Consider the following 26,002-nt stretch of genomic DNA (forward strand, 5'->3'; position numbering starts at 1 on the left):
AAACAACAATTTCACATTATATTCAAAGCAGCATGCCGAGCAGCTGCCAGCAATTGTCATATTTAAGCGCACACAAGAATATATATGTCTATATGTACATATGTCTATACGTGTGTGTTATCGCTTCGTGATTACATAAATCGCGGGTAAACACATTTTCTCATTGCTTGACGCTTGTTTCAACGCTTTTTTTGTACTACACGTTGAGTGTTGTTGTTTTTTGTTGCTGCTTGTTGCTGTTTTAACTATTTCATGCATTATTAACAAGGCAAAATGACACAACTTCTGCCTGTCAATCATTATTAAATATGTGTTGATTAATCATTTTGTGGCTGTTTTATTTGAATTCAGCGGAGGCAACAGCAGTAACAGCAACAGCAGCAAGTGACTGTGCCACAGAGTAATAAGCACGAATATTCATTTAATATTTGAGTATGTGTGTGTTTGTGTCGGAATATGCGAGGAATGCTTGTATGCCAGTGGGACTTTGTGGCTTTGTACGTGCATTTACAGTTGTAAAGCTTATACTTACATTTACATACAAATGTATGCTCGTGGAATTGCTGTTTGTGTGTGTGTGGTGTGGCAGATTGTTTATGTCACAGCGTATTTGACTTTTGATTGTCAACAATTTGGCGCTAATCACTGCCACATACATTTCATTTCACAATTCAAAGGTACATTGCAAATAAACAATCATGCGACAACAACAAAAATTACAACAACTAAGAATGAGTAATTGTTAAATCTAGGTTACATGAATGCAAATATATTTTGCATGTATTATATACAGACAACCCTGTAGACAAAACCTATAAGGATCGACTTCTAATACAAGCATAAAAAATTAGATTCATGAAGAAAAAAAATGTACCCAAAAAAAGTAACAGGGTTGCCACATTATATATATATATTTTTTTTATCTGTAGTATGCCGGATATATGCATGTATCTAATATGTAAAATAGAATATGCGCACAAAATTTCAAATATTTATTCAATAACAAATTTTCCAGTAGTGTTGCCACCTGTCTATAAAAAATTTCGTTTGAAAATGATAAGTATGTAAACAGTGCGCAATATAATGTGCTTAAGAAACTTTAAAAACCCAAATTTTTGTATAATTTTCAACAGGGTTGCCACCTGATTATAGAAAATTTGCTTAGAAAAATTACAAGTACTTCGAAATTTATTACACAATGTCTTAAAAATGCTTATAAGTATTCAACAACTTCAATCTAACTCTATTTTGAAATAGGGTTGCCACATTTTTAAATATATTATAACAAATAATTATTTGAGAGCAATGTGTATCACGAATGATAAACGAAAAAGTCTAAGCAAGAAAACTTATGATGTTGCCACCTCATTTTTGAAAATAGTTTGAAATTTTTGAATAAACAAAATTTCAACAAGTAAGGATGGGCTAAGTTCGGGTGTAACCGAACATTTTATACTCTCGCAATTTATTGATGTAATTTTATAAAGACAACACAATTCGACCCATATATTCGGCATAAAGTTCAATAGAATAACGAAAATCATCATAAATAGTATATGGGGACTGAGGTAATTCCTAAACCGATTTCACTCGTTTTCACCACCAAGATACAACGTATCGAAAACTATACGCTCACTTAATTTAATATTACTTATAATTAGGTATATGGGATCTGGGGGAAGTTATGACCCAATTTTTACTATTTCAGGTACAGAGAGAAACTGTTATAAGAAAAAAATTCAGAGGGAATGAATTACATTAAAATATCTGAGGGATTTACCTATATTTTCGGTGAAAAATTAACCTTAGGCACTGAGTTCTTCATGTTTGATATCAGGGGCCTTGAAAAGTCATGGTTCGATTTTGACAATTTTTCCACAAGTGATGTCACAGCTCAAATACAGTATTTGTGTAAAGTTTTATTCCGCTAGCTTCATTGGTTCCTTATGAATACATTATAAAGTGAACGAATCAGATGGAATTCAAAATTGGGTTATATGGGAAGTAGACGTAGTTGTGAACCGATTTCGCCCATATTCCACCCGTGTCATCAGGGTGTCAAGAAAGTATTATGTACCGAATTTCATTGAAATAGTCGAATAGTTCTTGAGATATGGTTTTTGACCCATAAGTGGGCGACGCCACGCCCATTTTCCATTTTGTAAAAAAATCTCAGTGCAGCTTTCTTCTGCCTTTTCTTATGTAAAATTTGGTGTTTCTGACATTTTTCGTTAGGGAGTTAACCCACTTTTAGTAATTTTCAACCTAACCTTTGTATGGGAGGTGGGCGTGGTTATTATCCGATTTCTTTCATTTTTGGACTGTATAAGGAAATGGCTAAAAGAAACGACTGCAGAAAGTTTGGCTTATATAGCTTTATTGGTTTGCGAGTTATATACAAAAAACCTATTTGGGGGCGGAGTCACGCCCACTTTTCCAAAAAAATTACATCCAAATGTGCCCCTCCCTTATGGGATCCTATGTTCCAAATTTCATTTTCATAACTTTATTTATGGCTTACTTATGACACTGTATAAGTTTTCGGTTTCCTCCATTTTGTGGGCGTGGCAGTGGACCGATTTTGCCCATTTTCGAAAGCAACCTCCTCAGGGTGCCAAGGAACATGTGTTCCAAGTTTCATTAAGATATCTTAATTTTTACTCAAGTTATCGCTTGCACGGACAGACGGACAGACGGACAGACGGACGGACAGACATCCGGATTTCAAATCTACTCGTCATCCTGATCATTTATGTATATATAACCCCATATCTAACTCTTATATTTCTTGGTGACATAAACAACCGTTATGTGAACAAAACTATGATACTCTGTGCAACAGGTTGCGAGAGTATAAAAACGTTTTAAATGAAAGGGGGATTAAACTACTTTCTTTCAATCACTCTCAAGAATTAACGAATATTATTTTAGTTTTCGATACTCTGATGTCCAGCAAATGTCACAAAATTTCAGTAGTCACCTCACAGCGAATATGTTCCTACAGGTATAAACTCGCCTCGCTTATAAAACGAATTCAATTCTATCAGCACTAACTGTAAAGCCTAAATTTTGTTGCTATGCTCATAAGAGCAAATATACATATATTGAACACAAATACACAAGCTTCTTTGTCAACATGGTACCCCCCATATTTTTGCTCTTGCCACACTTACTTTATCGGGGTTTTTTTCTTCGTAAACAGTTCGCCTTTGAGTTGTCACAAATAATTTGATGTGTCATTTTAACGAAGGTTAAATTAATTATTACTGAAATATTTATATTGATGGCACCACTGATTTTAGCATCTATCAATTCTAATAGTCGCCATAAATTCGTTGAAAACGAATTTCAATTTATGACATGCTCTTTATATGCATATTCCACATATGAAATATGGCGAAATTTGCTTTCGGTGCAAAAGCAATCTATTTTACACTTTTATTAAAACAAGAGTGAATATAAAGAAAAGTGGAGCTAGCACAAAATTTTAATTGAACATAATAATTTATGGCAGAAAATTAAAAGCGTGCTTAAATTATTTAAGTGAATATGCGAACATACGAACATAAAATTTTTATTGCAATTAATATTTTTCAAATATAGAAATATTATTCATATGAAAATATATTTTTTAATATTTTCTAACAAAAGTGACGCTAAGTGCAATTTTATGGCAATTTGCACCATAGAGATGACCTAATTTTTAGTTGACAATCGCGATATAAAGCGATAGTGTTTAATTGAAATATTCTATGATATTAATGTATGTATGTACGAGTATATGTGTGTTCGTCTAAATTTTGCAAATATAAATATTTATAATCTAATATTGAAAATATATAAAGTTTTTAATGATTTTTTAATATCAATTAAAGTTTGAAATTTTTCTGAAAAAATAGTCAATATTGAAGAGTGCAGCTATTTTATAAAATTTTTAGACATACCGCATGGTTATCGATCAGTTAACACCCAGTTAAAATCACAATCAGAAAACCAGCAAAACATCATAAGATCATCATTAGAGCTTAGCAGACCTCCTGCTATACATTTCGTTTTAGAAGGGCTCTACGACCACGCCATTGTAGGTTGTTGAACACTAGCAAATCTCACGTTAGCTCCCACTTGCTCACGTTTCGATACTCTTTTCTGGGAGTTCCGATCCGAGTACGCGGTCGGCGAGTTGAGGGCCAGTAACGCCATCCTGATATGGTGGTGAATATTTTCCCTACTGAATGAGGATGATCTTTAGATCCTTTTAACCTCTGCTAATTCTGAACCTCTACTCCGTAAGTAATTTAATGGAAGATTACTGGACAAACATGTGTTTTTAAAGTGTCCCCAAACAATAAACAATTTTGAAGATTCAAATAGAAAAACTAGTTATCGCAGTCCAAATCTAGATAATATATATGATCGCGGGAACACCAACCCTGAGCTGATCGTAATGGAAGAGTAATGAAGAGTCTAAACAAAAGTTTCGCCAAATCGAAGACATTCTAAGGGGCGTCAGATACTAAAGAAAGTTCAGATGAAGTCATTAGAAGGTGTTAATAAAATTGTAAAAGCAGAGTGAACGCTTTGAAAACTTCCAAGCAGTAGAAAGTGGATAAAACTGGGTTTAAAAGAAATGATTGAGCAGAAAAGATTATTGGTTGACAAACAGTTGAACAGGAAAAGTAAAGCAATTTGTAAAAGAAAACATATAAAGATCTCTACGATCTTGAGAATAGATAATACATTTAGATGTCAAAGGTCAAACCACTCATCTCTCCATAGGGTTCGAGCAATCGCTACAACAACAACGAAATTTTATGCATTAAGATAGGAGATGTTCTATTTTCGTCGATCAATATTGAGATTCCCTCACGCTTTCATTGGTAATAAATTATTTCGCATGTATTCAAACCATTTTCAAACAGTTTATAATGAGGCAATATACTTAATAACTGTTTATGATTGTTTAACAGTAAATCAGAATTAGAAATAAATTAAAATGTATCTATAAAACGAAGTAAAACTAAAGAAGACTGTGCTAAACAGCAATCAGCGCCGCGATCATATATCACTGCCACTGCGAGTTTTTCCTAATTCCAAGCATATTTTTCTAAAGCGTGTGCAATTAGCTCTACCACGTACACGAAATAAATATCTTTGGCTCAGTGACGTTGACAGCAAGACGCAAATAAATGAAAAATTGCCAAAATGCCTGGCATTTGACATGGGCATATTTTGCGGCAAATAGCTTTATTGCTGGTGCCCACACATACATTTATCTGCATATATATATGTAAACAAGTGTATGTGTTTGTGTGCATAATTGTGGCAACAAATCAGCGAAACTATTTTGCATTTGCCGCGTTAACAAACTTACAAGCAGCGCCGCACATAAATCTAAATGCCAAGTAAAACAACAATAACAACAACACATAAGTGGCATGCAACATTCCTACGCTTAAATTATTGTGTTGTATTTTGTATTTGCGTATGTGGCTGCAAAACAAGTGTGCGAGATCACGGCGACCATTCAAGCTGTCGATTGGCAACATTAACGACAACAACAACAAAAAAGTTGTTAAAATACTACTTATACACAGTGTCTGTGACACTTAAGAAGAATGGGCAAAGTCAGAAGTATCCAGCTTATGGAGAAGGCTGCCGAAAAAATGCAGATATGATGTATATACAGTGGTGGGCACTGAAATGAGGATATGTCATTCTAATGCAGACAAAGTTATCAAAACTACATAATATTCAGTACAAATCTAATAATACTTCATAGTCACCAACCTTTATAGGAAACCAAATGAGTTTTATTATATAGTCAGTAGTTAAGACCGATTCAGAGAGTAGAAGTTTAAAATAAAGATCTATTAACATTGCCCAATATCGTATTGAATTATTTCCATAAATGTCCCGTAATATTAGAATAATGAGAATCGTTCAATAAAATCAACAAAAAATTCGAAGATTTTAAACTAAATTGTTGAACTTGTGGAACATAAATTTTATGCAGTTTCATATATATGTATCTCAAATTAGAGCTGTCGAACAAACATGAATGGAGAATTAGGACAAAGAGAAACAATACTGACGAAAGACCACACTCTCAACGAGCTTTTGAAATGCGAGAGGAAAAACAAAAGTTAGAAATAAGAACAGAAAAAAGCGTTTGGTTACCTTTTGTTTTAAAATTGCAGGAGAAACGAGTAAAAGGTAACATTTTGCAAAGCTTTAAGACATTTCAAATGATTTTTTGAATTTTCATAATTATTTTTCTACAACAAAATATGTCTATAAATCCCCCAACCTCGGATGAGGAAGTGACAAAAGGAGAGAGCTAGATATTTTAAGGAATTTTATCACCAACAAAAACAACAACAACACATCTCTTCGAAAATTAAAAATTTTGCTTTGTCCCCAATAGACCGCCCACCGCTGTACAATAATGTCCTGACAAACAACAAGCGAAACAAACTTGTAAATGCCAAGTAGTCAACAACATTTTCCCCGCCATCACCACCACCGCTGCAGGTACGTGTTCGTAGCCGACGCATTTGCAATTACAAGCACTTGACAGGCGCTACGCATAGCGGCTACCGCTATAGCTCAACAATTTTCTACGCGCCACTACCCGCGCTCTCCACATCCAACCATCAGCCACGAAACAGCCGCAAACTGCCTTTTCAGTGCATTTTTTTTGTTTTTTTATACTTCTTCTTCTGCCATATCCTTTGTATGGCAGCACCGTTGTTGGCGCGCACGTCTCGCATTAAATAAATTCCAATTAAGTTATAAACATGCACAGCGCGTCTCCTCTGCATCCCCTGCACCGACTCAGTGTGGTGCGGCACGCAAATGCTTTTTAGCGCCGCTGCGCAAGCCGCCACAAATTGCTGCCCATAAACGGACACGCATAACCAGTGTGTAGCGACCTACCTGCCGCACCCGTCATTCACCGCGTCGGTTTGCTTTTGCACGCCTTCTTCGCTTGCGCCCAAGCGCCAACGACTGTCTTTTATTGTGCATTTTATTTTTCGTTTTTTCCCCACTTTATTGTAATTTTCATTTTTTTTTTTGCTTACAAAATTTTATTCATTTTTTCTTGCACACAATTTCTGCGTTACGCACGTCGCGCTGCTGCTGCTTTTTTGCTATTCATTTCATACATTTTTGTTGTCGTTGTTGTAATATTGTTGTAATACTCTTTCCGCTTTTTTGTTTGTTGTTGTCTGCGTTCGCAAAATTCTTGTTTTTATGCCTACAAATAAATAATTTATTAGTTCACACCGTTTGTTCGTTCGTCGCAATTAAAAGTTGTTGAAATTCCAGTCACGTAACAATTTAAATTCGTTTTAACAGTAACGTAAGTGTCGTGAGCGGTGGGAGATGGCTCACGAAGGTAGCGGAAGCGGCGCATACACATTGCGTTACACACACGTAAGTGCCGCAGCGGTCCCAGCTGTAGTTGACTGTGTTCGGCTGTCTGTCTGTCGCCCGAGTGCCAAATTCGATTTAATAGGCGCTTTAAATGGTGCAGCGCTGGTGTTCAAATGCGTGCCGTGCTGCGGATAACAGTACTTGATTAGAGGTAAATACGTGGGGGCGTTGACAAGTTACTAAATCGGAGAGGAATGAAAACTTTTTACGAAATCATGAAACTAGTCTATCGTCTATAATAGGAAACAGGGATCGAGATGTATAGATACGATTTCGATCTATTCTATATACATAAGTAGTATCTTTCTCTAACTGTTTATCTCTCTTTCTCTCAGAAAAAGCTCTATAAAAGCTCAAATTACATCTTAATTGGCGGATTTGCTCCTATATTCGATCTAAAATTATTAAGCTCATAATAAATTCTGTTAGACATAACTGAGCTTTTCGCTAGATTCTGGTAGTTACCAGCTTGACTCTAGATTAACTTATTTCCGTTTAGAAATATATTTTTCATGGTTGGCAATCTCTCTTCTTTATTTTGACCGTTTACAAGTAATCCGACAGTTATAGGATAAAACTTTAAGCGATTAGGCGATTTTTCTGGTAGTTCTATAGAACCCTTGGTTAAGGTAAGTCTTATAGAGAAATCAACTAAATATTAGACTCGTATAAAAGTTCTTATATATATATATATTTGGCGTAGGAACCGCTTTAAGCGATTATAGCCGAATCCACCAGAGCGCGCCACTCATTCCTCCTTTTTGCTTTTTGGCGCCAACTGGAAACACCAAGTGAAGCCAGGTCACTTTGCACTTGGTCTTTCCACCGGAGTGGAGGTCGTCCTCTTCCGCGGCTTCCTCCAGCGGGTACTGCATCGAATACTTTCAGAGCTGGAGTGTTTTCTTCCATCCGTACAACATGACCTAGCCAGCGTAGCCGCTGTCTTTTTATTCGCTGAACTATGTCAATGTCGTCGTATAAATCGTACAGCTCATCGTTCCATCGTCTGCGGTATTCGCCGTTGCCAATGTTTAGAGGACCATAAATCTTGCGCAAAACCTTTCTCTCGAAAACCCCAAGAGTCGTCTCATCGGATGTTGTCATCGTCCACGCTTCAGCGCCATACATCAGGACGGGAATAATGAGCGACTTATAGAGTTTGATTTTGGTTCGTCGAGAGAGGACTTTACTTTTCAATTGCCTACTCAGTCCAAAGTAGCACCTGTTGGCAAGAGTGATTCTGCGTTGGATTTCAAGGCTGACATTGTTGGTGTTGTTAATGCTGGTTCCCAGATAAACGAAATTATCTACAACTTCAAAGTTATGACTGTCAACAGTGACGTGGGAGCCAAGACGCGAGTGCGCTGACTGTTTGTTTGATGACAGGAGATATTTCGTCTTGTCCTCATTCACCACCAGACCCATACGCTTCGCTTCTTTATCTAGTCTGGAAAACGCAGAACAAACGGCGCGGTTGTTGCTTCCGATGATATCAATATCATCGGCATACGCCAGGAGCTGTACACTCTTGTAGAAGATTGTACCCTCTCTATTTAGTTCTGCAGCTCGTATTATTTTTTCCAGCAATAGATTGAAGAAGTCGCACGATAGTGAGTCACCCTGTCTGAAGCCTCGTTTGGTATCGAACGGCTCGGAGAGGTCCTTCCCGATCCTGACGGAGCTTTTGGTGTTGCTCAACGTCAGCTTACATAGCCGTATTAGTTTTGCAGGGATACCAAATTCAGACATCGCGGCATAAAGGCAGCTCCTTTTCGTGCTATCGAAGGCAGCTTTAAAATCGATAAAAAGATGGTGGGTATCGATTCTTCTCTCTCGGGTCTTTTCCAAGATTTGGCGCATGGTGAATATCTGGTCCATTGTAGATTTTCCAGGTCTAAAGCCACACTGATAAGGTCCAATCAGTTCGTTGACGGTGGGCTTTAGTCTTTCACACAATACGCTCGACAAAACCTTATATGCGATATTGAGGAGACTTATACCACGGTAGTTGGCGCAGATTGTGGGGTCTCCCTTCTTATGGATTGGGCAGAGCACACTAAGATTCCAATCGTCAGGCATGCTTTCTTCCGACCATATTCTACAAAGAAGCTGATGCATGCACCTTATCATAAAAGTTCTTAGCTTTGTTATTATTGGACAGTGAAGTCCAGCAGGATTAGTTAATTAAATTTCATCCTTCACTGAGGATTCTATAGATTCATCACTCCATCTTTTCTCTTTTTATTACTTTCTATTACTTTCTATTTCTTTCTTTGTCTTTTTCTTTATATCGCTCAATAATTGTTATATCGTTTTTCTTTGATCTGAAGCTCTATCTATCGTTCGATGAGCTCAGAAAAAATTAAATATAAAAAGATTACTTTTGTTTAGATCTTTCTTGGATATTCATATCACATTTGAAAAGCGCCGGTCTCTCTCGCTCTCATTTCCTATCTGTCTCTCTCTCATTTGCTGTCCAATAAGCCCTTTGTCTATAATGAAGACATATGATTTGAATTAGCTTAGTCACCAAGTTTAATAATTGCAAAAAAGATCAAAGGAAATGGAGAGAAGAAATATAATTTTGTTTTGTGAATGTTGCTACACTTTTTGATTTGAGATCGGGTCAGGCTTAACAATATGGTTTCAATTATGAATTTCTATAACTTGTGAAAGCTCAGCTGAATAATTTAATATTTCGAGAAAGACCTGAATACTTGACTCTTGAGAGTAAATATTTCACGTTCTATAGGATTCTCCGATAGTAAACGTAGAGATGACGACTTTGATATGCAATAATTGTATTCTAACCTCTAGTAAGTTGAATTTCCACACGAATACGATACTTTTGCCTCCAGTCTCAGCTACATGGCTCACTGGGTATACTAGCAATCAGTCCGATGATGTTGTTAAGCATTGCTACTGCTTGTTGAAAATGTCGCGCGTGTGAGCATCAACTCAATTGATATCTAACAGATGCGAGTGCATAAACGTGAAATAATAAAACTGAATAGTCAAACGCTGTCGAGGGAAGCCAGATTAAATAGATAGGCCAGTGGTGGGCCATAAAAAAATCAACAAACTATTACAGCAGCCATGAATTCCAAAGTGAATGGCGGCATTTGGTGAAGTCGGTGCTTTTACAAGTTTTTATTTTCATTTTTGTGAATTTTTATAATATTATTTTGCAGACATTATGGCCGCCTAGCGTAGCAACACACACAACGTAGAGGCATTTAGCGTACAGGTGTGAGCTTGCGATATTGTTGTTGTTGTGTGACAAGTTGGTTATGCGCTAGCTTGGAGTGTGAGATACATATCTCGCACGTGGAAACTCATATCTTTGGCATTTTATTGTCAGAAGCGGACAATTTTTTCTGCTTCTTTTTCGCCTTGGAATGTCCAGCATATTTGCTGTCAAGCATAGATATGTTTGTAAGTAGATATTGATGTTGCATAGTTATGCGATAAATGCGGCGCGGCAAGGCAAGCTACAAAGGCCTGAAATGCGCAAGCACGAAATATTTGCTAAGACACACACATACATACAGACACAGATATATATAATAGTGGTTAAACCTGCGCTCAGCCACTTGTAATCGGTCTGTCATGTGTGCTGCCACAAATGTCATTAACTGCCATGCCCACTTGCTGAATGCAAGTGCATTTTTATTTTATTCCATTTTATTCTATTTTATTGTTGCCACTCGCACAATCAAGCCGTCAGTTGGCCAGCAGTTTGTTGCCTTAATGTCCATTCAGTGTACAACGTCAAAAGAATGAAATGAGTAAAACTCAAACCGATATGCGTGCCATGCGCTGCAGCTACAAATACATACATACATGCGTATGTTTGTTTGTGCTTTCAAGCCTGCCGGGCCTTTGCAGCACCTGTGCACCATGCACGTCGCCTTTGCCGTTGAACAAGCCGACAAGGTGGCTGAAAGCAACGAAGAATGCCACACGCAAGCGCAAGTCAATATTGCCAACAAATATGTGGCGGGATAAGGGGGTAAAGTTTGCTTGAATAAATAAATATTTTCGCATACCAAATCTTGGATAAGAACACAGTGGTTATCGAAAAGGTTTTAGTTTCAGAAACTGTAATTATAACAATATTATCCTAAAACTGAAATGGTGGACCTCGCTGTCTTTATTTCTCTCTTATCGTCTCTCTCACTCACTTTGTCTCTCTGTTAGTTACTCTACTACTCTCTTTCTCCTTATCTCTTGAACCAGAAAATAAGGAAACTCACACAACGTCTTAAAAGTGGGATATACTCTCGAAGAAATGAGTTACTGGTTCCCTGTCGTCCAGAAATATATAATTTAAGAAAACTTCATCGAATCTTCTTGAAAAGCCTGAAAGCCTGGAACATATGTATTTCCAAACAAATGTTTCACCAAGCAAAAAAATATACAAAATTCCAATCTTCTGACAAATGACCTCTCATGTGATCCAATGAAACGACAATCATCTCAATAGAGAGATACCGTGCCTGAATAATTAGAATATTGAATAATTAGAGAAATGAGGGTCTTTTACATTTTAAGCCACCTTAAGATGTAAGGAATGTTAAGCACCAGATCTATTTTAATTGAGAGCTATAGGGTTATATGTCATCGATCCGAGTTATAGACTTCTATTTTCGAATATAGTTAGACAATAAATACATAAAGGTCTAGAAGACTAGGTTTTTTAAATTATACATATATATACATACATACATATAAAAGAAAGCACAACCAAAGACCTTATAAAAAATACCCATTTACCCTTCAAACTACGCCTCTGCCGTTTATTGTAAATATTTTTGTAAATGTAAAGAAGAATTTCTCAGTCCAATTCCAGTCTGCTGTCACCTGCTGCTAAGACAAACATTTTTTTTTTTTGCTTTGAAAAACTGCATTGCCATGATTTGCAACCTGTTAGCAGTATGTGCAACATGTGCAACAAAGACACGCCAATAACAAAACTGCAACAACAACAAAATCATTGTGTGCTGTCGCTTTTTTATGCAAATTTCGTTTTGTTTATGCTTCGTGCATAATTTTCGCATATACCTTGGGGCCGCTAGCCGACGGCACCAAGCTTGCAGCACTGCCACTTTTGGTAGGTCGAGGCAATAAGCAAAATTTCCGGCGTGACCACATATCAAATACGTGTCACATTGACAGTTTGGTAGCGGCATGTGGCAAGTGAGGTGAGTCAACACATATCTGCATACATTTACTGGATTTATGTAAATGTGCAAGCGAATGCCATGTTGCACAAGCCTAGGTATGGTTGCAACCGGCGCTGTCATAGTTTTTTACGACGAGTGAAGGTTTTTATTTTATTTTTGAATTCTGTTTTACAATTTGTTTTGTCGCTAATTGCTTTTTTATCTTCATTCAGCGATTGACTGAAGTTGCCACACGGATGTTGCTTAAAGTTTTATTTTAATTTATTTGCTTTATTTAATGTCTCTTTTGTACTTACCACAAATTTTTCAACGTAACTGCATTTCAGAAGAACTGTAAAGATATGAAAAATATGAAATAATTAATATTATTTATATGAAAAGTTGGTAAAAAACTAAAGAATTTTTATAAAATTGTTTGTTCAACAGAAACACCCTGTATAAATATATTGAAAGACGTTTTGGAAATTTTGGAAATTTTTAGAACCAAAGCTTATAGATCCCATATTCTTGCTAGGATATTTCAAGAAGATAACCTGATCAATTATCCGATTATAAACGATCTCAGGGTCACAGGAATGCAAAAATTTATTTTTTGCGACGTTAATAAATTATCTGTAAGCCGTAAATTTGTATACCAAGAGCTTAATAGCTTTTCAAATGCAAGCAATCTCAAAAGTTATCTACCATTTGCCATTTGCCGGGATCATATAAGGATAGCAAGATATTTTAGTGTAAGCATATCGATGACTTTAGAGTTCAAGAACTATCCTTTCGAACTGCATCTCTTTTGAAGAGTTTTTAGCTGTCAGCACCTATTCAACTAAACCTAATGATAGCTGAATGCGTCAAGAAATATTGTAACTTACTTTAAAAAATGTTAACGTCGATTTACTACAGATATAACTCCATATCAGGCTGTTCAGCATTTATTCAGCTAAAGAGAAAAATTACTGAATTAAGCGCTGAATGTTAAAGTGGTTGAAAATTGTAAGTATATCGACGACTTTAGAGTTCATGAACTATCCTTTCGAACTGCATCTCTTTTGAATAGCTTTTAGCTGTCAGCACCTATTCAGCTAACCCTAATGATAGCTGAATGCGTCAAGAAATATTGTAACTTACTCTAAAATATGTTAACGTCGATTTACTACAGATAGAACTCCATATGAGGCTATTCAGCACTTATTCAGCTAAAGAGAAAAATTACTGAATTAAGCGCTGAATGTTAAAGTGGTTAAAAATTGTGGCATTTTAGTTGTTTCTAAGATTTTTTAACCATCCAGATTATTAGCAAAAAATTATAGCAACTATAAATGTCAGTATTGTTGTAAGCGAGCGCTAAAAGAACACACGATAAAGTAATGAATATCGAATTTTCAACTATTTACGCAAGGCTTTGTTTGCTTCAACAAATTTTATTTAAGTTAAGCCCAAAAATGGCCTACTAAATCCATTGCGAGGAAATTTAAGCATATTTTGAATATAAAATAATAAGCTATAAATTTCAAATATCGACATATGAGTTTAATTTAGTACCCTAACTCACAAAAATGAGCTCATCAACAGCAAACGCTACACCTGCGCTGACTTCACTACAGCTAAGAAAGCAAAATAAGACTAAAAATCTAATTAATTTTGCAAAATGTAATGAGCAGCTAACTGTCAATGCAAATTACTCACGAAATGAATATGCAAAGCTTCTAAGAAAATCTAAACCAGAAGATTATGAATTTCGTTTGTGCGCAATTTGCATAGCAAATAAATGCAAAGATTGCGGGTTTTGACAGGCGTTTAAAATAACCAGTTTTGTATAATTTAAATCCGCAAAATTCACAAATAAAGCAATCATAATTTATGGCCGCTTGCTAATGAAGTGCGAGCTGCGGCGAGAAGCGGGCGAAAGCGCGCAAGACAGGTTTGCACTTTGCAAAAGCTTTGTTGGCAAACGAAATGCCAGTTGCAGTGATTAAGGGATTTACAAAGCTTTGTGTTGAAATTAAAAAATAATATTTTGATTATATGTACTTATGTGTATATTTATAATACTTAGAAGTAGTTATGAGTGCTTCGACGCAAATTTCAAATGCAGCGCTGGAATTATAAATTTACAATGCATTAAGCGCGTCGAAAGCTAAGCGCAAATCTTAAGAATATTATAGGAAATCTTCATTTAACACAATATACATAATTTCAGCTGTGCATTAAAATTCTCTAATTCCCACTAAATTATTCAAGCGAAATTGCTTAATGTTAAAAACAAGTGCCAAAACAAATGCAATTTCAAAGGCGTTTCAATTAGCAAAGCACACATAAATGTACATACATACATACTGTATACATATCGAATAACAACAAAATTTTTATAGTACTGCATTTCGACATGCATTTGAAGGCCTTATGCTTTAACACTTGCGCTTCTAAGTTCGCTTTGTTTGTTGTTGTTGTACAATTTTCATTAGCAGACCTTTGAAGCTTTTTAACTGCATTTTCACCTGCTTTTAAATGCTTTTAGTTTTTAGCTTGTTTGTTTGTTTATTTACTCGCCTATTTGACCATTTGCATGTGTAAACAATGCCACTAACGGCATATTTGTTCAATTGACAATATATGTAAATGCATCAATGCAGCTGTTAAGGGCCACATGCCGGTGTTTATATTGCTTGGGTAAACAAAATTCGTGGCGCATTACAATTTAAATTAGCTACCAAGCGTAAATAGCTGTTAAAAATGCTAAGCGCTTGTGGAATAAATTCAAATATAAACAATGTTAGCGGCCAGCAAATAAGCTTATAGTAAAAATGTAAAAGCGAATTAGGTACAATAAATGCAATAAAGAAGGTCATGGCAAGCAGGTGGCGATTAATTGGCGAGTTTTGGGTGTATTACAAAAACAAAAATTTGTTATTCTTTCATATACATATGTATCTCTACAAAAGGATATCTGAAGTGATATAAAATTTTCTCCTTTCTTTATGACTTTCATAGTAAGATCAGTTATAGATTTTTGCTATAGACGGCAGTTTTTTCAGTTCCCAGTTTTAACAATCATATCTGGGTAGTAAATCTTCGCTACAGAATAACTTTCAGCTCTACATCAAAAGTCGCTAAGTTAGTTATCCGGAATTCTACATACTGTTCTTGGTTAAATGAGAAACATTTTCGAAAATTTTGTGTTTTCTTGAACTATTTTAGACCTAAATCCCAATGTATCATCCTCTATAAACTTAGAAGCATAGTAGTTGCTCTTAATCTGAAAGGCTTTATTACCAAGAACTATACTAAAGATCTCAAAATCAGCAAAGAGGAAAGTAAGACATTCGCACGTAAATCTGGATCTCGTCCTCAACATCCTTGAAAATGGACATCTGGCTTTCAAAATAATTCAAGGCGAATTGTGGTACTTTCTTAAAAAGACCTACAGCTTCTTCTCAGATGAAACAAAAAATAACTCGTATAGTCTCAGGTTTACGAAGAGGTCCTTATAGAAATTACTTTAATATAATTACAAGTCAGATTTAAACCAATTTTATAAAATCAATATATAATAATCCGCAATATAAAGCTTTCTGAGAGCATACCCTATGGTAGGAGCTAATATTAGATTAGAATTCTTATGTAAACATAACAATTTAGTCTTGTCCCGATTAGAGCTTCTCCCTTCACAAAAATTAAAATAGTTTTCTAGTTGAATTTCATTTCAAAGGGTTTATAGACACTTCTCTAAAGTGATATAACCGCTTCAAATTATATTTCATATGGATATGCTAGTCTATTTGCTTTATTCCAGTTGTTTGTTCGATTTGTCACACTTTTCATAAATTCAAGACAGTTAATATTTAAGTTAAATTTTCAATTGTAATAGGAGGAAATATGAGGTCAAATGGGAAAAGTTGAAAGGACATTTTGGTGTTTGCATCCAGAACATTATTCCTTTTATAAGTAACGTAGTGAGATCCACTTCGATCGAAACTTTTTTTTTTTGAGTCCTATATTGAAGTAGTTCTAAAGAGCTAATTATTGGAATTTAATAAAAGAGCAGGTCTACCAACATTATTATGATTTTTGAATACTTTTTTAAAGACTCACAACCAAATTAACCCTTGAGAAATATTTGATGATTGGACTTTTCTTTTTTGGTTCCATTTGAACTTTTGGAGACTCCGATGTGGGCTGAATGATATAAAAAATATCTATGTGTTATTTAATGTTTTTGCCATTTCCAATAAAAGAGTGACAATAGGTCTGTTGAGTCTTGGGAGATTCTAAATGTTTTTAAGAAATCTTCGTTATACTTACGGATTGTTATATTAAATATAACAATTGTGTTATATATCTAAATGGAAAGTATCAAGTCCTATTATTTGTCAGTATACTAAAAGCATAAAGTGAGGGATTAAATCTTGGAAAAGAACTCTAAAGAAAATGCAAACTGTTTTGTAATCTTCAAAAGCGAATTATGTACGTGCGAAAACTGATTCTAACCGAAAATATTCGAAATGAAAAGCAACAAATTGCCGCGTCATCATTGCTCCCCACATCTGTGTGTACATATGTCTCACTATATTAATCTCTCATAATGCACTTTAAATAGGCATTATCGTCATGCTAGTCAAGATTGCAAATATTTACCAATGTAATTAAAACAAACCGCCACTTACCGCCCCCACCTCACCGCCAGACAAGCGCCCGCTCCAGCGAAAGCCACTTTCTGCGCTCCATTTTCCAACTACAATATGTTTTCACAGACGAAAACAAACGCCATTTAATTGTAAATACCAGCTCTAAATGTAAACAGCATTTTATTTAAATTGAGGTCAGGCGCATACTGGCGCGGGCGCACGGACGAGTGGGCGCTTTGTTTGGCTAGAAGCGAGCACACAAGAAGCGCATACCGAGCATTGCTGCATTAGAATTAGTTAATTATTTAAATATGAAATGAAATTAGCTCATCAGTAATGCATGGAAATCTCAACGAAAATTCCCAAAAGCAACAATAACAACAACAACAAGCTGTTTAGTGCAAACGCCAATAAGTCTGCGGTCCGCAGTGTGATTGAGTTTGGTTTAGTTGAGGCAAGAAAAAAAGAGGCAGTTAGCGGTAGCTACAGTCGCTGCCTCCTCCTCCTAGCGCTGATAAAGCTTTGGTGGAAGAGGGGAGGTTTGGTTAGGCCGCGGCTAGTAAGGAATGTGCGCACATTAAAAAGGGTCGGCGCAAATATTTTGCTGGAGCAAAGTGCAAAGTGATGGCTCTGGAAATGAGTGATACATACATACAAAACAGAGCATACGCCGCCAAAAAAGCTAACAAGCTACGAAAATATGTACTAGCATTTATTGTTGTTGGATAATTAGTTGACTGTTAAGTACACATTAGATAAATGTGCTGGGGAAATAAATCATGGAATGACAACAACAACAAATATGAGAAACTAAAACAACAACAACATAACGTGAAAATAACAACAATTCACACAAAGAGTGATGCGTAAACGACGGACAACAGCATAAAAGCATAAACATACATACACCCATATACCAATACAAACAAATTTCTGTGAAATTGGAAAAGCATGTAATCAATAGATGAAAGAGCGTATGTGAGACAGTCAAATTGGTGGGGGCACACATTAGTAATGAGCTGCGGAGTGATAGCCACACAGACGCTCTAAACATGAGCTAGAGTTCGACGAGATAGCCATTAGTCAGTTAGCTGGTGCTGATTAGTCTGTCTGGTTCTACTATGTAGACATACATACATATCACATATGGGTATGTATATAGTGGTCGGCAGAGACTGACAGACAGCAAAGTGAATATTTGCTCAACCCACTTTTGAGGCGTAATCACGGTGCATACTCGCGGTTGTTGGGTGGTAAACAAGGCGGGCGAATGCGTCAGGCAGTATTAATTTTGACGGATAATAAACACATTAATACAAGTGAAATGAATATAGATATAGTGAGAATGGAGATGGAAGGTATTGGAAATATGAAAAATAAACAAAATTCTAGTACTAGCTATACAAAAAATAACAAATATCCGATAAACTACAAAAACTAAAATCAATTATAAGTACTTTAGTATCAGAATCGTTTGGGTTCCAAGCTACAGCAGAATCTCTGAGAACTACATAGCCGAAGAGCTAGCAAATAAGGTCACTATAGCTACAATCTCAACAGATTGGGAACGTTCTGGCACCGGATCAGTAAACATCGGAAGAACTCAGTAGCTTTTATTAACGACCAGTACCCTGGATATCTACTGAACTATTAGAGTATGCCTTAAACATTTTGTCAAATTAAAATTCGCAAAATTGCATGGATATTAGATTTACTTGTCTAGTTCCTTTCACTTACACTGTTTAGCTTTCGCTAGACTGAGTCTGAAATATCTCGGTTGGACAAACTTCAGCACACCAGATGAACTGGCCCGAATACTTGTTTGTCGCTTCAACAAATTTGTGAACGGCTCAAAATGCTTTGTCGGCTCTTGAGGGTCTTTATGATCAATTTTTAGGAGTTTGCGGCATCCCAAAAGACTGGCGACTTTAACTGTCCAAATGAGATTTCATGTGACAAAACAAAAAACTCAATATAATGGTTTGTTCTGAGAAAACAAAAAATTTTGAAAATTTGATTTGATTACTCACGGTTAATAATATTAAAAACTGCTTCAAGAAATATGTCGATGACATCTAAAATATTAATTTCCCTTCAATAACCTAAAAGCTACATCACTGCACCAAAAACTTGCTGAAAATATGCTTGCATTTGCCCATAACATGCCACATCGCTGCCACGACACTGCTGTCTGCAACAAACTCACAGCTTTGTATGCTTGCAACACATATTTATGTAGCATCCCTGGTGCTGGTGTATCGATGTCGTTGGTTCTGTGTGAATATTGATTTTCTGTCGAGCTGATTTGTTTGCTAGTTTGTTTATTTAATGTTTGCTTGGCTGAAAAATTATTTGGGTTAAATCAACACACATGCGCCAGAGCAAATATACTCACGTACATATGTAAATATATTAGGAAAGTGCATCCGCATATATGTAAGGAAACATTATTTATGTTTAATCAATGCAAGCACTCTATCACCTTTGGCTCAAACTGCCGAAAATTTCACTCATGTTGCTCATGCATCTATGATATACTTATTTCACAGTTCTTTAAGCTAAAACAAGGTGTCTGGACCACAAAATTGTGATTTAGTTATAAGCTGTATATTAGACGACGATTTTATGATTATAGGAATCGTTTTCCTGTATTAGCAATCCTGATCTTGAGTTTAGGCTTCATAACTATTACAGGTTAACACATATTCTTGATGATGATCTGTTAAGCATAACATACGCCATTTCTAATTGTTATGAGGATGAGCTCACTGTTGATGAACTACGAGTTTTGGTTCCACAAAATCTGAGCGGTCTTTAAAAAATTATAGGTAAAGTAATCTTTAAATGGTAAAATAGAAAAAGTTCTCAGATGAGGGAGAACCGCTATTCCAACAGCTTTGAGCTTTTAAAAAACTTTAAGCTATTTGAAAGTTTAAAGCTTTTGAGATTTCAAAAATGTTTAAATTTTCAAAAAGCTTTGAGCTTTCCAAAAACTTTAAGCTTTCTAGAAGCTTTAAGTCTTCCAAAAGTTTAAAGCTTTCCAAAACTTTGAGCCTTCCTAAACTTAGAGCTTTGCAAAAGCTTTGAGTGTTCCAAAAATCTTTGAACCTTATGAAAGCTTTAAGCTTTTCAAAAGCTTTGAGCTTGTAATAGATCAAGGCTATATGAGATGTCGCCAATGATCAAATGTATTTTCAGTGCAACTCATGTTGCAACCTAGCATAACCTAAAAAAATTTGTTCAAACACTTATTGGTTTACTCCGAGTATCATGTTCATCTCATAAATTCCTATATAATAACCCGATCCATATTTCTATGCACACCACTGTACCCACCAATTATTTACTTATCTTTCTTTGCACCAGCTAACCCATTGTCCATTTAATGAAATTATTGACCTCAAAACATTTAACACTTCACAGCCATAAATCACAACAATTTTACACGCTAAATGAATTGAGAACTTTATTATATGTTTTAGTAAAACTCAATTTAGTTAATAAGCAGGTTAAAAGGTTTACAACTCATTACTAAAGTCGCCAAAACGCAGTTGAGTGCGAGAGTACCGAAAAAAAGACAAAATCGAAAATCACATAGTAAAATATTTTGAGCAATATATGAATAAACATATTTATATGTATAAGTATATGTATGTATGTCTGTATATATATCATTCAAACATTATGCGTGAGCGTAGCTTAGCAAATAAGCAATGAGCTTTGAACGCGAGAAATTAATTTGGCCATATAAACACGCAGCATTAATTAACGCTACAACGATAATTGTTTGCACGTCTGACATAAGCACGCATACACGCACACATGCATACACACAAACACGCAAGCAAATTAAGAATATGTGGTTGTACGCTGTATATATGCATGTATATAAATAGGCGCACATGCTTGCTAATAGAGCGCAAAAAAGCTGCGGTAGGAGAGACATCGTTTATCCATGTGTCTGTGAGTATGTCTGGGAAAAAATGACCGAAATCATGTTGCTGTTGAGGCTCCGAAAGCGCTGGGCTTAACTATGAATGAGGTGGATTTTGTGGAGGATTATGAGTAAGCTGGCAGCAACAAAAACAACAATAATAACAATAATAACAGTGACAAGTTGCAGAACGTTGTAGCAATGGCGAAAAATTAATGTGCTTTTATACATATGTACATAAATATTTACATATACATATACTCCTATACTAAGTAGATACATTTATATTAGCCCCTCCATCTCCACTGAAACACCTCACGCAATCTCTTGTCAAATATTTACCTAAAAATTTTCGCCGAAAAGTAAGTGAATCGTAAAGTGGCGGCTACTAAAGAAGGCGTGAAGTGTGAGCAGCACTAAAGCAACTACAACAACATTAGCACAATCAGGTGATTGTGCTGAAGGCGGTGACGCGACGGTTTTCTCACTAATTGTTTTGCGTTGAAGTGGAAGAGGCCAACTGAAATTGCTTTATTAATCACACGCACATACTGCCGAGAAAAGAAAATAGTATGTAATTAGTTTCAGTAAATATAAAGAAATGTAGCTGCACAACAAATATCCGTTATGTGCCGCCTACTTGAATTTGGTTTAGTAGAACAACGGGGTTATAGAACTAGTATAAATGAGTTAAAGAAAATTTAACTTAAAGAAAATTTAAACGTTAAAGAAACTACTTTTAAGTGGGTCCCACTTAATTGCACGTGGTTGTAAATTGATTATTCTTTAATACTAAATTATTAGCGGGTGAAAACGACACGATGGATAAGCCAGCCGGCGGAAGACCTGTGACGACGAATACCGATCAAATCATGGAAAACATCGTGTTAGACCGGTATGTGGCATCTCGTGACATTTTAAACCATCTGCCGAAGGCAAAAAAAGCTTGATGTTTGGGTGCCGCATGATTTGACGCAATAAAACCTTCTGGACCGAATCAGCGTCGGCGACATGCTGCTGAAACGGAACGAACTCGACCCATTTTGGAAGCGGATTGTGACTGGCGACGAAAAATGGATCACATACGACAATATCAAGTGAAAACGGTCTTGGTCGAAGGCCGCTGAATCGTCCTAAACAGTGACTAAGCCGGAATTGACGGCCAGGAAGGTTTTGCTGTGTGTTTGGTGGGATTGGAATGGAATCATCCACTATGAGCTGCTCCCATATGGCCAGACGCATAATTCTAGCATCTACAGCGAACAACTGGACCGCTTCAAGCGGGCGATCGACCAGAAGCGTCCAGAATTGGTCAACAGGAAGGATGTAGTGTTCCACCAGAACAACGCCAGACCATACACTTCGTCCACCTGGTCCTGTCCATGGCGAACGCCCTTGGTGGTGTGAAGTTGAACTCAAAGAGGCTTGTGAAAAGTGGCTGTCCGAGTTCTTCGCAAATAAGGAGAGGGGCTTCTACGAGGGAGGTGTTATGAAGTTGCCGCCTTGATGGAAACAGATTATCGAACGAAACGGCGCATATTTGAACTAAATCCGACCATTCTAACACTTTTCATAAAGCATTTATAATGCATTGAATAAAAAGCAAAAAAGCGAAAGCCAACCTAATATTTTGTCTTAACTTACTTGGCAAAAAATAGTTTATTTCCATAAACACCAAAAGAAGTTATACTTAAGACGAGTTAAATGATATTTATCTATAATATAAAAATGAATCGCAAAATGTGTTGCTAAGCGCATAACTCGAGAACCGCTGAACCGATTTTGCAAATTTTTTGTTTAGAATGTTTTTAGAGGTACCGGGATGGTTCTTACGGAAAGAAAGAATAGAAAAACTGCTTGAAAAAGTCTTAAATCCACAATTTTCTAATCACCCATACAAACAATTTGTGTCGTTAGTCTCGAAAAAAGTCGAGAGCGGCCAAACCGATATGGCTAATTTTAGTTTTGAAATGTTTATGGAAAGCCAGGGAAGGATTAGAAAGTAAGTATATATCGAAAAATTGTGAGGAAGATAACAAGAAGATGATTTTATTTGTATTGACAACAAAATTAAAAAAACAAAACAAAAAATAATAATAATTTGAAAGTTGTCATTGTTGCTTTGTTAAAATATTTTTATCATTGTTCAATTGTATAAGGCTGTGTCGATAGCCCAAAACAATTTGTAACAAGTAGGGAAAGGCAACCGAACATTTTATACTCTCGCAATTTATTGATGTAATTTTATTACACACAATTTGAAATATAGTCCAATAGAATAACGAAAATCAGCATATATAGCACATGAGGGTTGAGGTAATTCCTGAACCGATTTCACTCATTTTCAACGACCAGTTATAATGGGAATAGGGGCAACTTGGCACCTGTTAGTAGGCAGACAAGCGGCAATTCGGCCTTGAAATTACTCCTAAATTGCAAATCAACGAAACACCAGTCTGCAAAATCGCCAAAAAAGAGCTATAAAGAAGATTTTCCAGATATTCAAGTCGCTGGAGGTGCTGCACAGGACTTTAAAAGATTTACGCGACAACGAAAATATTTTTGGTGGAGCCATGATTCTGTTGGCAGGTGATGTTCGCCAGACTGCTTGGATAAACTGACGAACTAAACATATTCCTAAAATCTTCTAATTTGTGGCGACACATAAAGAATCGCCAATTAACAAATAACATACGAGTGTTTTTCCAACAATATCATACTGCGATTGTAGAAATAGTTGTAAATGGTAGCGACGCAGTTGACACCTCGATGGATTAATAACATTTTTAACGGGTTTCTGTCACTTCATGGCCTCGAAAGAGGAGCTTATTCATCGTGTTTTTCCTGACATGAAACCATAATATAATAAACATAAATGACTGATTGAATGACCTATATTGGTGGTAAGATCTCTTTGATCTTAATGCGACAATTTAGAATTTCGTTAAAGGAGAGTTGACACAGCTACAAACCAGGATGACGTATTCAATTATCCCACAGACTATTTCAAATTGCTGTACTATCCCCACTCATTTGCAATTAAGTAGTGTGAATTGTCATCAAGCTGCGTAACATAAATCAACATCAAACTTTGCAAAAGAACAAGACTGGCTGTGAAGAAGGTAATCAATATCGGCACCAAAACCAAGATAAAGCCAACTATGAAATTTTGTCATTTGTTACTTTCTCCAATATATGATTAAAAAAATCAAAGTTTTACAAATTATGATGATTTACGCTTAACACAGATCTACAATAATGTCTATCAATCATTTTAAAATTTATCGGCTATAACGTTTTCGTCTTTATGCGTAAGAATTTTTTTTCTGCATTTAAAGATTTACTAATTTAATGTATACCTTAGCCACAAAAACGTGTGGCCGGGTCTGCTAATTATTTAATAGACTTCGAGCTTGAGAGTAAGACTAAATTGTTAGAAATTCGTTTATTAAAGTTATTATTGCGGCACAAATTACAGTTTTACGATTCTTATAAGGGATTATTGAAAAGAATGCAGACTCAAATACAAATCACGCTAGAAAATTATTTTATTAACAATTAAAATTATGTAATATTAAAAGTTTACTCCACAGACGCAGTGCGTCAAATATTTCAAGCACAGTTTACAGACAGTTCGGACACTCTCAATTAGCTCTTATCGGAGTACTGCAGCACGTGAATATGAACAAATACCTCTACACAAGCGTCCAATCCAACTTCAGGAAAACAAATAGTCCATATCCATATCCGTATTTGCACTTCATTGCTCCGCTTAGACTTATGAAATACCTTACTTAGTAGTTACCGCCACCCTCAGCACCCACCTACACAAATCCACCGGCAACAGCGCCCTTTTGTGTACCCTACGCACACATCTTTCTCATAATATTTGTATATTTGTGTATGTGTATGTGTGTGTATGTGTGTGTTTACCCCGTCAGTTTGCACTTTAGTGTGGTAATAAAACATGTTTTGAGTGTTTTTCTTTCACCTCATAAAACAAATACGAAATGGTAAAGAAAGAAAGAAACTTACACAATTTCAAAGGGCGGCTCAGAGTTGCAGTTGAAGAAAAGTGGCAGCGCAGGAAAATACCGTCGAGGAATGTAAATATTTATGCATATTTGTAGTGTAAACTTACAAATGCTTAAGCATGCAAGTTAAATAAATTTACTTATGAATTAAATGTAGTCAGAGGAATGTAACTTTATAAGTAGAAATGGAAAAGAAAGTGAGTTTTACGCTTAAAATCTGAAGGGATTATATTTAAGACATGTTGGAATGGTACTTCCGGTTCTTGACTGGTTTATTAGAACTAAATTTGGAATATATAGGGTTTGAACTTGATACAATCAAACGAATTCTCCTTAAACGACATTGAAGCTAGATCACCTTTGGTATTCTCACGATTCTCAAACCCAAAAATCTACTTTCAGTCTATGTTTAGCCAATGCTAGGAAAGTTTCTCCGAAGGTTTGAGATCTAGAAACATTTTCAATATTTCGTTTCAGAAGACCATTACTTATAAATCCATAGGAAAATGTGGACACTGTCTCTCATGTCACTGAATCATATCTCTTGTAGTGGGAGTTTATTTGAAGAAACTTTCCAGTTTTAACATTTTACTTCCAATAGAGCCAGAGCCTTTATTACCCAGCTACCAAGAGATCAATAATTAATCGCTACATACTCTCTTCACAAAATATTATGGTTATTCGAAATAACTCAAGCATTCTATTTGGAGATTCATTTGATAGAACAATCCTTTAGGGCATCCGTAAAATGCGGTTAAGTGTACCGTCGAAACAAAATAACTGAAGGAAGAA

At 35.9% G+C, this 26,002-nt stretch overlaps 1 protein-coding gene across 10 annotated transcripts in view; it reads right to left on the reverse strand.

Annotated features, from left to right (window-relative positions):
- The window catches only part of LOC105216464 (putative uncharacterized transposon-derived protein F52C9.6), a 147,449-nt gene that overhangs the window by 99,868 nt on the left and 21,579 nt on the right, over positions 1-26,002 (reverse strand). For 7 of the 10 annotated variants that reach the window (XM_054230074.1, XM_029042462.2, XM_054230073.1 and 4 more), the window contains exon 3: positions 12,923-12,954. Coding sequence is in view for 1 of the 10 variants with exons in the window: in XM_054230075.1 (XP_054086050.1) it covers positions 8,149-9,567 (1,419 nt within the window). In the remaining 9 variants the exon portion in view is untranslated. Of the gene's footprint in view, positions 1-7,943; positions 9,930-12,919; positions 12,955-21,518; positions 21,728-26,002 lie in introns of those variants that run through there. The other 3 variants (XM_054230069.1, XM_054230075.1, XM_054230068.1) reach the window with 3 other exon arrangements.

This window comes from Zeugodacus cucurbitae, chromosome 4, assembly GCF_028554725.1.
Source record: "Zeugodacus cucurbitae isolate PBARC_wt_2022May chromosome 4, idZeuCucr1.2, whole genome shotgun sequence".
In the NCBI taxonomy this organism is placed as follows: Eukaryota; Metazoa; Arthropoda; class Insecta; order Diptera; family Tephritidae; genus Zeugodacus; species Zeugodacus cucurbitae.